The sequence below is a fragment of the Myripristis murdjan genome, chromosome 6 (genome assembly GCF_902150065.1).
Source record: "Myripristis murdjan chromosome 6, fMyrMur1.1, whole genome shotgun sequence".
Lineage (NCBI taxonomy): Eukaryota > Metazoa > Chordata > Actinopteri > Holocentriformes > Holocentridae > Myripristis > Myripristis murdjan.
This window is the reverse complement of record NC_043985.1, coordinates 7,636,277-7,648,520: the sequence shown is the minus strand read 5'-3', so window position 1 is coordinate 7,648,520 and position 12,244 is coordinate 7,636,277. Positions and strand designations below refer to the sequence as shown.

The window sequence follows — 12,244 nt, the reverse complement described above, 5'->3', positions numbered from 1 at the left end:
GATATACGTCATCAAATTTACTGACACGATCAGCTGGCGGGAAAACATGTCGAGGATGTCACATTGAGAGAATTTTAATTGTTGTTGCTGTGAATTATCATGTACGGTCAAGTCTGTCTCCTCTAGCTTTTGCCTGCGCTATTTCACGACTCTGTTTACTCTGTTTGTCCCAACCGGTAAGGAGAGCAGTCGTCCCCGTTAGTCCGGATGGTGCAAATAATCATCAGGTAAGGGGAGAAATCCAAATTTTATTCAAACAAGAGCTGCTTAATGGATTACATGCATGCCGACATGAAGATGGGCTTCTGACTTTAGTTTAAGGTCGGATATTAAAGTCATATTTTACCAGCAATGGGAGATTACCAGTATACACAGATAAAGTTTCAGCTCTTTTCATGAAATCTGGCTTTAAATTCTGTGCACGATACATCTCGAGCGCAGAGTGTGGATGAGGGATCAATTACCATTAACAAACGGATCAATTAATGTTAATGATAGCCAGTTAATCAGTGGTTGGTTTATTGCTCTTATGTAGATTGTTGCAGTTTATTTCATGTGCCTTTCCGTGTGTTTTCATGAGCCACAGTAGACAAGCACAGTTTTGCACTTCCCTCCTGATTGTCATTACTAAATGTGTTAGACTTGATCATATCAACCAACTCTTCATATGATTATTCTGTTTTTAAAATGTCCATCCATGTCTCTTTTGTACATTAATGAATACATTTCCCCTTAAGTAACCTCAAAGTTTGAAAAAGCTTTCTTTTCTTCACATTGAAAGACAGTGTCGTGTCCATATTCTGTGAGGCTACATCACATTTATGTTGAGTAAAATATTCAAACCTAAGATTCCTTTGTTTTATAGCTGCAGAAGTACAAATTAAAAATATCTACATGTCTTGTGCATGGGTTTATACACATTTCCCTGGAATTCAGCAGGACTTGTTTGGTCCCTCCATTAGAATTTAAAATAAAGCTCTGTGGATTTGAGCAAAGCTTGGCTGTGCAGCAGTGACAAATCCACCAAAGGGCCTGCATGGCAGATTAATTGTATAAGAGATTGTTAATAAAACTGACTAATCAATTAATGAAATTGAAAATTGGTGCAATACTGCTCTGCTCCCTGTAGAGGCAGTGCGGATGGCAGCGGCCCTCCTGAGTGGCTGCTGGTGGAGCTGCAGGGAGAGATGGTGTCCAGGCACAACTCTGGGCTGGCAGGAAATACCATGGGAGACTTGCTCTATACCAAAGAGGTAAGCAACTGCCTCACAATGTGTTGGAGAGGCCAAACAGTCATTCTTACATTACATCTTAAAACTCAGTCTTATAGGTTTCCTTGTTGTGTTTGAAAAGTGTCCTAACTGCAGTCTGTCATGCCTTTCCTCCCTGCTCCACCAGGGGGTGCCGGTGCTGATCGTAGGGCACCACATTCTGTACGGGAAGCAGGTCAAACTGGAGAAACCCTTCGCTGTCCTCACCAAGCATCCCGGCCATGTGCATGGCACCGGCGGAGACGACGGCCAGGTTCCCATGGAAACAGACCAGCAGGGACCCGCCTCCACCTCGTACTCCGTGTCTGCCCTCATCAAGAGGAAGCTCATCTTCAAGACGCGCCCCAAACCCATCATCACAAACGTACCCAAGAAGGTGTAGAGAGCGGTGTGGATGAAGACGCACATGAGGGTCAGACTGATACATTGTTTTACTGATGCACTGGCTCCATGTTGGTCTTTGTAAGTAATTTGGGTACCAACTAGTCAGCGACGACCACCTGAGGTGATGCAGTTTGACTACATATTTAAAGGACTGGGTGATATATTGATATCATGTTGATATCATAATATGAGAGTAGACAGATAAGTGTTGTCATTTCTTGGTTTTAATGGCTGCATTACAGTGAAGCAGTGCAGTTTTCTGGACTCATTTAGACCATTCTAGCTGTTTTGTTGTTTGCTTCTACCTGTTTGGTGTTCATCCACAGTACTAATGATTGTCAATCAAAAATCTCTCCGGCAACAGTCGTCTTTACAATATAGCTATTGTGGTATTCAGGCAAAGTTATTATGATTTTATCTTCTCCATGTTGCTCAGCGCTGCATATTTATTGTAGGACTAATCAGTACTTCACTGGTCATAACCTGAATTGATTCTAATGCATCATATGATGGGTTTCCACACAGACTGTACGGCGCTCATGCAGCACTGTTTGCATGCCTTTTTCAGTTTGGAAGATGGATTTGTGCGGTGCACTGCCTGCTGTCAACCACCAGATGGCACCAGATTGTCTTTCTGCAGGAATACAGAGACTCGCTCCAAATAACAGACCACTTTCACAGCACCATTTCGACATGAAATAGCAGGTAAACAGGTGTCACAGATGACATTTAATTAAGAGTCTTTTCCATTTAGTGTAGTAAAATCTTTCAGGTGAGCCAGCAGGAAAAATGTCTGGTTCTGGCTCTGTTAGCCCGACATGGAACAGAACCTTCATGAATATCATCAGTAACACCTGAGTTTACCTGCTATTTCATGTTAAAGTGGCTGCTGGGGAAAAGGACTGTTTTGAATAAATAAGATAAGATATTAATAATAAGATAAGATGATTTGCTAAACTGTGTATTGACACTGTAATCGTCACTGTGTCTTTCACCTGAAATGTGACCGGACTTTTCACTCAGTGACATTTGGCTAATATTTCTGAAGCACAGATGATTAGTGACATATTCATCTGTTTCCCAGAATGCCTTCTAACAACTGTTTATTCAGCTGTAGGTTGTAGATGTGAATGAAGTCAGTCTGATAATGGATATTCAGTAGCTTCTTGTTTTTCCATTGTCAGTAAACTGAAGGGCAAACAAGTCAAAGCACACTACTGGACATTTACAACCCAGTTTTTTCACTGGGATTATTGAAAGTAGCAGTTGTAAGTTTTTTCTCTTATAGTAATCACAAATAATAAAGTTTACCACACACACTCGAATACAATGAAAAATAAATTCATAATTTTTTCTTATTTGCTTTAAAAAAAAAAACAAGTGCTTATGATTGATTTCTGCCTGTGGGATCGATGAACACCGGTGCCAAATGTCGAGGTCAGAAAGAATCTGTTGCCCTTTGATTCTGACTGACTGACAGCAAAACCTTATTTTTATTCTTGTTTCAGACCAATGAAACATTTTCTGCTGTCAAACTTATGTGGCTTCTGGAAATTTCTGAATGTGACACCACATCTGCATTTGGCCAAATATCCAGAGTAATAAGAAAAATACACCAGACAACAAAATGTCACCAGCCAGCTGTTCTTCACCAGTTAGTTTGGTATTTTTGGGTGGACTTTTCCTTTTCACTATGACTGTTCAACAGTGTGTGTGGTAATTTTACAAATGTGCCTACAGTTCTGACACAGAGCTTTTCATGTTTTGAAAGTGGCAGGGAAAGGTGAGCACAACAGTGTATTAAGAATGGGACATTATCTTTATTCCGATAGAAACAACATACAGGTCTTCAACGGCTGTGAGTTTGGAAAATAAAGTTTACATACAAAACCATTTTCCCAAGAACAGCTTATTTAACATTATGTACATAAATAATGTAATGTGTCATTCTTAGTTGCCTTATTCTGTTGCTCGGTTTATTTTATTGTATTTTATTTATGCGTTTCACAACTGGCTGAACTGCAATTACAAATCAATAACAGCCGTTTCCAAGGTTCCTACACAGGTCTGGAATAGCACGGAAAAATGAGCTGTACTTTCAGGGTCGTGAAAAGTTTTGAAATTGAGCAAAAAGTCTGCAAAAGCTGGTAAAAATATCATTCAGGTTCAGTACAATCCTAGCTACATATTTTACAGAGTCGCCGTTCTGACACATTTTGCTGTTGATGATGTGAGGAATAATGTGCAGCTGTGGAGCCGTGTGGTTCAGCTGATGGTGCTTATTGCTCCGCTGCTATTACAAAGCATCACATAGACCTCAAATTCAGTCAAGAAATGTGTGTATTGAAAGTATGGAAATTTAAAATAAAAATTTTAAAAAATGTAGGAGCAGTAAGTTTACAGTGTCTTTAACCAGAAATGTCCAAGAACTGACATCTAGTCTGGTATGAAACTAATCCTTTAGGTTTCATCTGATGTTTAAGACCCACTGGCGACTTTGTGCTAACCTTTACATCAACTCCACTCGTTCTCTCTGAATCACAGAGTAACTTCTCATATTTACAGTACGACAAAATATATTACTTATACAGTATCTCTGCCTGGTAAATACCAAGTCACCAAAGAGTGTTTGTCTCAACATTTCGGTGTAATGGGATCCCTGCCTCGTTCACTGGGAAAAGATGATGCAATTTTAAATTAATTCATACTCCTAGAATAAATAGTCTGACCTTCTGGCCTCAGTCGAGTTTCATGTTATCTTTTCATCTTTGCAAGCACCAAGTAAAGTGCCCGTAATCATTCACATCAAGTTTCTTTGCTTTGAAATCGGCTCGTGGGCAGAGTGAAGTTATGCTGCAGCCTGATAACACATTTAGTGTCGAGGGGATGTTTCACCCATTTTGAAAAATATGACATTTCACTTTCCCCTCCAGCTGTTATGTAGGACAGTAGTGGTGCTATCTTCTTCTCATTGTTGGATGCTCCAAATGCTAACTGTTAGCCTCCTGCCATTGAGCTGGACTTCCCCCCAGCTAACATGCGGAAAAATAACCACTTTAATGAGGTTCCTTATTTTTTATTTATTTATTTATTTATTTATTTATTTTTGGTTAATGTATCAGATGTCTGACAGGAGAGATTATTCCAGTGTGCTGTGGAGTCATTTTACTCAACTGTCTGCTAACCCACCTACATCTGTTTCATTAGTCTGGCCTTCAGTGGAGAGTTTGAGCGTCCAGTGATCTTAAAAAAAAAAAAAAAAAAAAAAATGCTGCTTCAGAGGCCTTTTCACCCTGATAAGATAAAAAGAAATTCTGTGGAAAAACATGAAATACTTGTCATTTTTTGGGCTTGGAAATGATCACATTTGAAATATTGAATATTGGCAATCGGCAGCCTCAGTCCAGAAACACCACGAGCGGCCTTCAAACACGCATAGCGGTCTAACCGTAATTGTGACATTATGATGAATGACATGCAGTACCAGCGACCACATGCTCACAGCAGCATCGCACACATCCGGAGTACAGAGGGAATCCGAAATACATTATAGAGCAATCAAACAGACACGTTTGGTGTTCGTCAATATTTGAAACATTTGGCTCAGCCTTCTGGCATTCAGTATTTTGAAAGATTGCCAGAGTGCTTATGGCAAAGCCTATAGAGAGAGAAGCACAACCACTGACTGCTAGGAGGAAGAAAATAAATTAAAAAAAAAAAAAAAAAAGCAGGGCAGTGTTTTGGCCTCCAGGGGCAGCACTGAGCACTTGCTAAACAGGATAGAATATATGGTGGTCAATGGGGTTAAATGCTATAAAGTGATCACTACATTTAATTCCAAATATTCACTGTCATTATTGCATGGCCCATTATTTATAATGAAGACAGAATTATGTGCTATTTATTTTCTTCAATGCCCAGTAAAACAAATAATAATTTACAAAGCTGTTTTTCTGGAAAAGTCCCATCAAATGCTGCTCATTCTACTCTGTTATAGCACTCTACGTCGCCCCCTGGAGGTGGCCCCACATGTTCTCGTAGGTGGAATATAGACTGTCTCTGCTTATGGTGAGTGTATGTGTGTGTGTGTGTTTGTTTGCTGAAGGCGGTGTCCGTGCTGGCATCCAGGCTGAGGTGCAACCATAGAGGTAAAAAGCCGCCCTTTTAGTGTATGGTGACTGAAGGGAGCGATTCATTCAGCTGCTGTGAAACTTCCCTTTCCTGTGCATTCAGACACCGTCCCCAGCACGAGCACTCACACACACACACAAACACGCTTAACATGTACACACCCAGGCACATTGGCAACATGTTTTTCAGATTCAACAAGACGGTTTATCCAGTGCTCCATGCTGGTTTGGAGCGAGATCCAGTGAAATTTATGTGGTCTTCACTGAGACGTCCCATTCACAACCAAATCTTCATTCACTCTCTTCAGATTTAAGCTGATCAAAAAAGGCCAAAGGTAATAGAAAATAGAAATATATTTTCATGGTAGACCTTTTTCCCAGCAGCCATTTTGACATGAAATAGCAGGTAAGCGTTGGTGCGACATTAATTAAAGCTCTGCTCTGTTTCAATGCACCAAAGTCTTTCCAGTGAGCCAGCATGAACAGCAGCAGGAACCTGGCTCTGTTAGACCGTAATGGAGCAGCTGCTTCATTAATGTCATCAGTAAAACCTATGTTTACCCTGCTATTTCATGTCAAAATGGCTGCTGTGGAAAAGGGAACATGTTATTTATACTCTTGAGAGAACCCAAGGCCTCAGAGGTCATGTCATCATTTGCCTCTGATTTGTTAGCACATCTGAAATTTCGAGATAAATTACAGAATTGTTCTGGTCATAAATTTCTCAGGAAAAGTCGGTCACAGGATGTATTTAACGTGTGCTGCAGTGTTAGCTTAGCAAAATGATGCTGTAGGTTGGAAAGCAGCAGCAGAATTCAATGGATCCAGGTCTTGTGTGAGAGAAACATGCAGATAAAAACATCCAAGTTGTAAATGTCTACATCAGAGACTGTGACAGGGAGGATTATGTGACACCCTAACTATTTTCCACACAGTATGCTGGATCTGGAATTCCACGTTTGGGCAAAGGTTTGCAGTTATGTCAGACTTCTGTGGCATATTATGTGTAATTTAAATAATTCATGTGGTCAGTCAGTATATTGGATAAAATCTGCCTCCCTATATTATAAGGGAGAAAAAGAGTATAATGTCTTATATCTATTATCAATACATTAACTCTTCTCAGTCTCGATGAAGCAGGATTTGATTGTCTCAGATGTTTTGTAGGAGGACATATTTCCCATGCAGTATCCTTGCAGTGTCCACTCTCCTAAATTGCAAAAATATTTCAAACACCATGTCTGGGGAGGTTCTTCCTGTGGCTTAAGGTTGGGGCAGCAGTTTTCAGCCTCTCTGCAGCTGAGGCCGATTCGAAGCCAAGTGGTGCGAAGCTGAGGAGTTGTTGCTATGGGCCAACAAATATTATACATCCACTGACACATGAGAGAGGACTGGGAGAAGAAATGGTTTATCACCAACAACATGTTTTTTCTCTGCAGAGTAAGATATTATGCCGGTGCATTAAAGGCATTAAATGTTACAACATTTATACATTGGTCCAATTCATTCTGGAAGATTTGCTTTGTACAGTGAAAAAATAAACCAGGGTCTTAAAAAGAAAAAAATAGCAAGGAAGTTCACTGGAATACGGAGCAGCTCTCTGTAGAGTATGAATGGGAGAATTGTGTCCAAAACAGAAAGAATTCATAACGACTTAGGAAAATTCCTTTTAGCAGAAACACACAGAGACGGAAATCTACCAGCAGATAAGGACCAAACCTCATGCGCTGGCTGCTGAACACGCCTGTAAACACCATTGTTTTATGTGTCTTATTTGCACTTTCAAGTTTCAACTTACACAGCACTCTCAAATTAAAACAATATAAACATAGCATTAATAGCACAACGGTGGAAACTGCCATTGCCAAAAGCACGAAGGCACCCAATGAAAACAATTTGCAGCTCTGCTGATGCTACTCACACAAAGAAATTGGTTTTTGCTTGAAGCGTGCCATTCATTACTGAAAACGACTGAGATGTGAGGAGATTCCAGAAATCACTCATCTGAAATCATATTAAATCTGGATGGAAAAAATTAAAATGGAAAAGTGAAGGCAAGCCTCCATCTGTGTCTCTCACTACAGGACAAATGTCTTTGGTCATCACTGTAGATGATGGAATGAATGTATTTGTAATGTAAAAGGACAGAAATGTCCTGTGTTAGGAAACAGAGTCCTGCAGTGAAACTTTACTGTTACAGAAACATGTTTTGGCACCTTTACAAGATATAAAAGTGCTCTTACAAAAATATCTGAATTGTAGAATGAATCTGTGACCCACTGATTTGTCACAGATGACTGTAAATTGATAATTGGACCAGGATGTCAGAAGTTCCTACTTTGACACTGCTTATCAGCACCAAAAATATAACTTAGTCATATGTTTAGAAATGTTAGATTGTCAAAACTGGTAAATCATAACTGCATTACAAAAATACAGCTGTAAGAGATGATTGTACCATTTGTGGCTGATGAGAATACATGGAAAAAAGGTCTTGGGGCCATGTTTGTGATCTGAAGCCCGACAATGCAAGCTATCATTGTCTCAGCCCTGAAAACAGTCATTCAGTTTATCATTACATCCAATTGCATGTAGTGTGATAACAAAGTTTCACTTCTTTGTCTTCAAGGCTTGTTTATAGGGGACTTTTTCCCCCTCAGTCCCTTTCATTGTGTTGATCAGTGGCACAAGAGATTATACTGCAATGTCTAAATCCATGTTACGCTCCCTTTTCTTATGTGAGACAGAAAAACTTTGATGAATCAAAGAATTACGTCACTAAAGCACAGTCTCATCTCATCTCATCTCATCTCAATCAAAATGAGGAACACAGAGAACCAGCTGAGCAGAAGGTGTCCTGTTGTGATGTGATGAGATGATTGCCTTCAATTTATTCGAGGTGCCATGCTGCACCAACACCTCTTCTGTCACAGTTTTACCACTAATCTGTCAATTGTCCTCTCTGAACATATCAGTAACCTCAGTTGAGTTTGGTTTGGTTTTGCAATGTGAAGCACCATTCAGCGTAATATGGAGAGCTGTAAGTTTCCCAGTGCTGAGCCTGACAGCTGTTCCCTCTTACAGTCTCCCCTCACTGGACTAGATTCATGTTCCTCGCACTTCAGATGCTCACTTTTTAGCACCATGTAAAGACATAAGGGCGTTCCTGGATAATGGGGCTAAAAGACACGAGAGAGACCTTGCAGCAGAACTAGCTCAGAGCTCGTACATTATTAGTGACTGCAAATGACAGGTCATAGGGTCAGTAGAGCTCTGCTAGAATCATGCTGCAGTAAAACACTGTGCAAGTGCCACACCAGTCCTTCTGCCATCACCTTTATGCCTCAGCATATGGAAGGTGGTACTGCTCTTCTCTCTTGTTGCACCGTTTGGCTACAATGGCCAGGTAGAGCACCAGCAAAATAAGCCAGTAGCAGGCATAAAGTATTGTCCCCGCTATTAACAATGCTTTCTCTGTCTCACTGAAAGGCTCCTGCGTTTCACAGTAGATTGTATAGGCCACTCCTCCGAGCAGCACCACCACCCACACCGTGACGGGCACGGCCCCAATGAAGTTGACGACGATCTTCCTCCGGCCTGAAGTGCCCCATCCCGCCTTGTTGATGGTGAGCAAGGCGAATATCTTGGCAGGGAGCAAGCTGGACATGTAGAGCAGAGAGTAGAGCGACATGAAGATCATGACAAGGCTGCCTCGGAGGAAGCAGGCGTAGGTGGCCTTCACCATACCGACCAGCTGAACCGTCAACAGGAACAGCAGAATGTTCCAGAGCCTTCCACGGTAGAAGAGATGGATGACCGTGGCAACCAGGAAGAAAGGGAAGAAGCCAGTGACCACAGACTCGTAGGTCATCCAGAGGCTGTGCTTGTGGAACCACAGAGCGTTGTAGAGCCACTCGCGGAAGTAAGACTTGCTCCATCGAGTCTGCTGGTTGAGCCAGCGCAGGTAGCGGGTTGGCGTCTCCGTCTGACACTGCGATCGTGCAGTAAATTTTGTCTTGTAGCCAAAGCTGAGCACCCTGTTGGTGAGGTGGCGGTCATCACCAAAGCTGCACTTGGAGCCCAGGAAAGTCTGGTGGTACCAGGGTTCCAGAAAACGCTGGAGGAGGGAGTTCCTGTACATCCCCAGAGGACCACTGATACACTGGACACATCCAAAGTATGACTGGCAGGCCCGCTCAATGTTGAAGGCCATCCAGTAGCGCACACTGCTCAGGAAAGAGATCCACGAGTCATACTTGTTGAGGATCTGGAAGAAATGCAATGAAAGGAAATAAATAGAAAAAGAGAAGAGAAGACAAGCCAAGAGAGGAAGACTTGTTAGTGCTTAAAACATGCTATTCTTGATTTTCCATTGCACATGGTTGAAAAGCACCATTGAAATGTGTCTTACCTGCACATCTCCACCAACCCCTCCCACCATCGGATCTTCCTCTAGGATCTTTAGCATCTCTATGGTACATGCTGGGTCCAGAACTGTGTCCGAGTCACACACCTGAAAAAGAGCACAACAAATACGTGGGTCACACGCTTCTCAATTCAGAAACAGCGCTGGTCAAATTGAGCAGCAGGTGTTGCAGAATGCCCTGTTTTACTACTAACGTCCAGAGGAGAAATGAGAGGCTGCTGACAGAGATCCCAGCTGCTCCATTGTAAACACATGGCTCTGGGTTTGCTGCTTACATGAACTTTGACCAACATCAAGGACAAAGAGGACATGCAACAGCTGGCTAGGATAGGTGACTTGAGTGTTGTCCATGTCAACATGTGTGTGAGCTCTGCTACAGCACTTGCACTTGGTCCTGATATTGTACTCTCTGTGACACGGTGTGCAAGTCTCGCTTTCAACAATGCCGGTGCCATCTTAAAGAAAGCCATCTTGAGAATCAGGTGCAGATGTTTAAATACGCAACAGCATCTGCCTGCTGTGACTGTGTAGATGAATACAAATAGGCTTTCACTTGTGGCTGGGATTGTGAAATGTGATTATCTCTGGCTATTGCTGGATATCCCCCTCCTGTGTGTTTGAGTGTGTTCACAGCTTTATTGCCCTCTAATGGAGCAACTTAAGTGCCAAGCCTTCCCACCAAAATCTTGTATAAATCTTGTTATAGAGGGAAAACTATCGACAAGATAAGAATACACAGAAAATCTCTGCAACTGATAATAGTGGGAGAAGGTTGTATTCCTTGCTTCTTTACTTCCTTCTGATTTTTTTTTTTAGTTTACCATAGACCTCAGATAATGTCACTTTAAATATACACAGACACTCATTATCAGTGTCTCAAGCCCTTACCTGCACATAATCCACGCTGTCCCCCAGTGCTTTAAAGGCGGTGTACATCACTTCCCTCTTCCCTCCCCATTCTTGCATGATACAGGAGTAGCGGCAGCTTCGGACCAGCCGGGCCACACGAGCGGCCTCCTCCATATGCACCGTGCTCCTCCCTTCACCTCCGACCCCTCCTCCACCACTCCCATCACTATGATAGTTTCCTTTCCACACCATACTGCCGGCCTGGTCGGCCCCGCCCATCACCTCCTGGAAGATGTCCATCATATAGTGGTCTTCGGGCCGGTTACCGTCCACCACCAGCACCACTTTCAGACTGGGGAAGGAGATTCTGCGGATACTGCGCAGGCACTTCCGCAAGTAGTCTGGGTCCTCCTGGTAGGCCGCGATGCAGAGGGCCACGGAGCGGCGGAGGTGCTGAGGCCGGGCGGGGCTCCTCATACGCCGATGCTCCAGAAAGGCAAAGAGGCTCTGGAGAAAGAGGTGGAGGGAGAGGAAAGCACCATAGAGGCCAAAGGAGAGGTGGTGCTGCTCGGTGTGGATGAACTGATAACCTTTACAGCAAAGGACCACAACAGAACACAGTCAATAAAATGGGTTGCATGTTATTATTTTGGTCCAAAGGAATGTTTAAATTACTATAACTAACCTGTCACATAGGCCAGCAGGATGGCGAAGAGGACCACCGCAGCAAAGAGGGTGGTGATCACGATGTTCAGCGCATTCCTGCAGCGAGAGGGCATCTGGGGGTGGAGGAAGGGGTAAAAATTAGAGAGTAAAGGGATGGATGAAATGCAAAGTTCAGGAATTTGTGGGGCAAAAATGACAGGAAAAGGGTAGTAGAGGACAAATGTGAAGACAACAAAGAATGAGAAAAGGGTTTTGGAGAGAAGGTTAATTGGATTTGTAGGGCAAAGGTAGGGATCAAATGGAAGCAGAGGGAGAGAGGGTGGCAGATCAAGAGAGAATGAGGCAATTGGAAGACATCCACAGCAATTTCATCTTGTATGAGATATGCATTGCACATCGTCCACGTCCGTGAAATGCACGTGTAGACACATACATACACCCTCACACACACAAACTAGGTTCAAGTTCAGGTTTATTCAAAGCCTAATATTATTGTTTCAGTCTCAAAGAGCTTTGTA

At 42.5% G+C, this 12,244-nt stretch overlaps 2 protein-coding genes across 2 annotated transcripts; one reads left to right on the top strand and one right to left on the bottom strand.

The window, feature by feature from the left end:
* The first annotated feature begins 33 nt into the window (after window positions 1–33).
* On the top strand, window positions 34–3,859 carry chtf8 (CTF8, chromosome transmission fidelity factor 8 homolog (S. cerevisiae)). Its single transcript, XM_030052705.1, has 3 exons — window positions 34–227; window positions 1,130–1,253; window positions 1,399–3,859. The coding sequence occupies exons 1-3, from the start codon at window positions 208–210 to the stop codon at window positions 1,651–1,653; spliced, it is 399 nt and encodes a 132-aa protein (XP_029908565.1). The 5' UTR covers window positions 34–207; the 3' UTR covers window positions 1,654–3,859.
* Window positions 3,860–9,122: 5,263 nt separating this feature from the next.
* Window positions 9,123–11,839, bottom strand: has3 (hyaluronan synthase 3). The gene is made up of 4 exons (XM_030054090.1): window positions 11,746–11,839; window positions 11,100–11,650; window positions 10,197–10,298; window positions 9,123–10,052 (listed from the first exon to the last, which is right to left on the bottom strand). Exons 1-4 carry the CDS (start codon window positions 11,837–11,839, stop codon window positions 9,123–9,125), a joined length of 1,677 nt encoding a protein of 558 aa, XP_029909950.1.
* Window positions 11,840–12,244: the final 405 nt, after the last annotated feature.

Bases quoted from the DNA above. Each gene is read 5' to 3' on its own strand.
- chtf8 (XM_030052705.1), top strand. From the start codon at position 208: ATGGTGCAAATAATCATCAG. The intron at 228-1,129 runs GTAAGGGGAGAA...TGCTCCCTGTAG, and splicing joins ATGGTGCAAATAATCATCAG to AGGCAGTGCGGATGGCAGCG. The intron at 1,254-1,398 runs GTAAGCAACTGC...CTGCTCCACCAG, and splicing joins ACTTGCTCTATACCAAAGAG to GGGGTGCCGGTGCTGATCGT.
- has3 (XM_030054090.1), bottom strand. From the start codon at position 11,839: ATGCCCTCTCGCTGCAGGAATGCGCTGAACATCGTGATCACCACCCTC. The intron at 11,651-11,745 runs GTTAGTTATAGT...TTTGCTGTAAAG, and splicing joins CCTGCTGGCCTATGTGACAG to GTTATCAGTTCATCCACACC. The intron at 10,299-11,099 runs GTAAGGGCTTGA...GCTCTTTTTCAG, and splicing joins ACAGCGTGGATTATGTGCAG to GTGTGTGACTCGGACACAGT.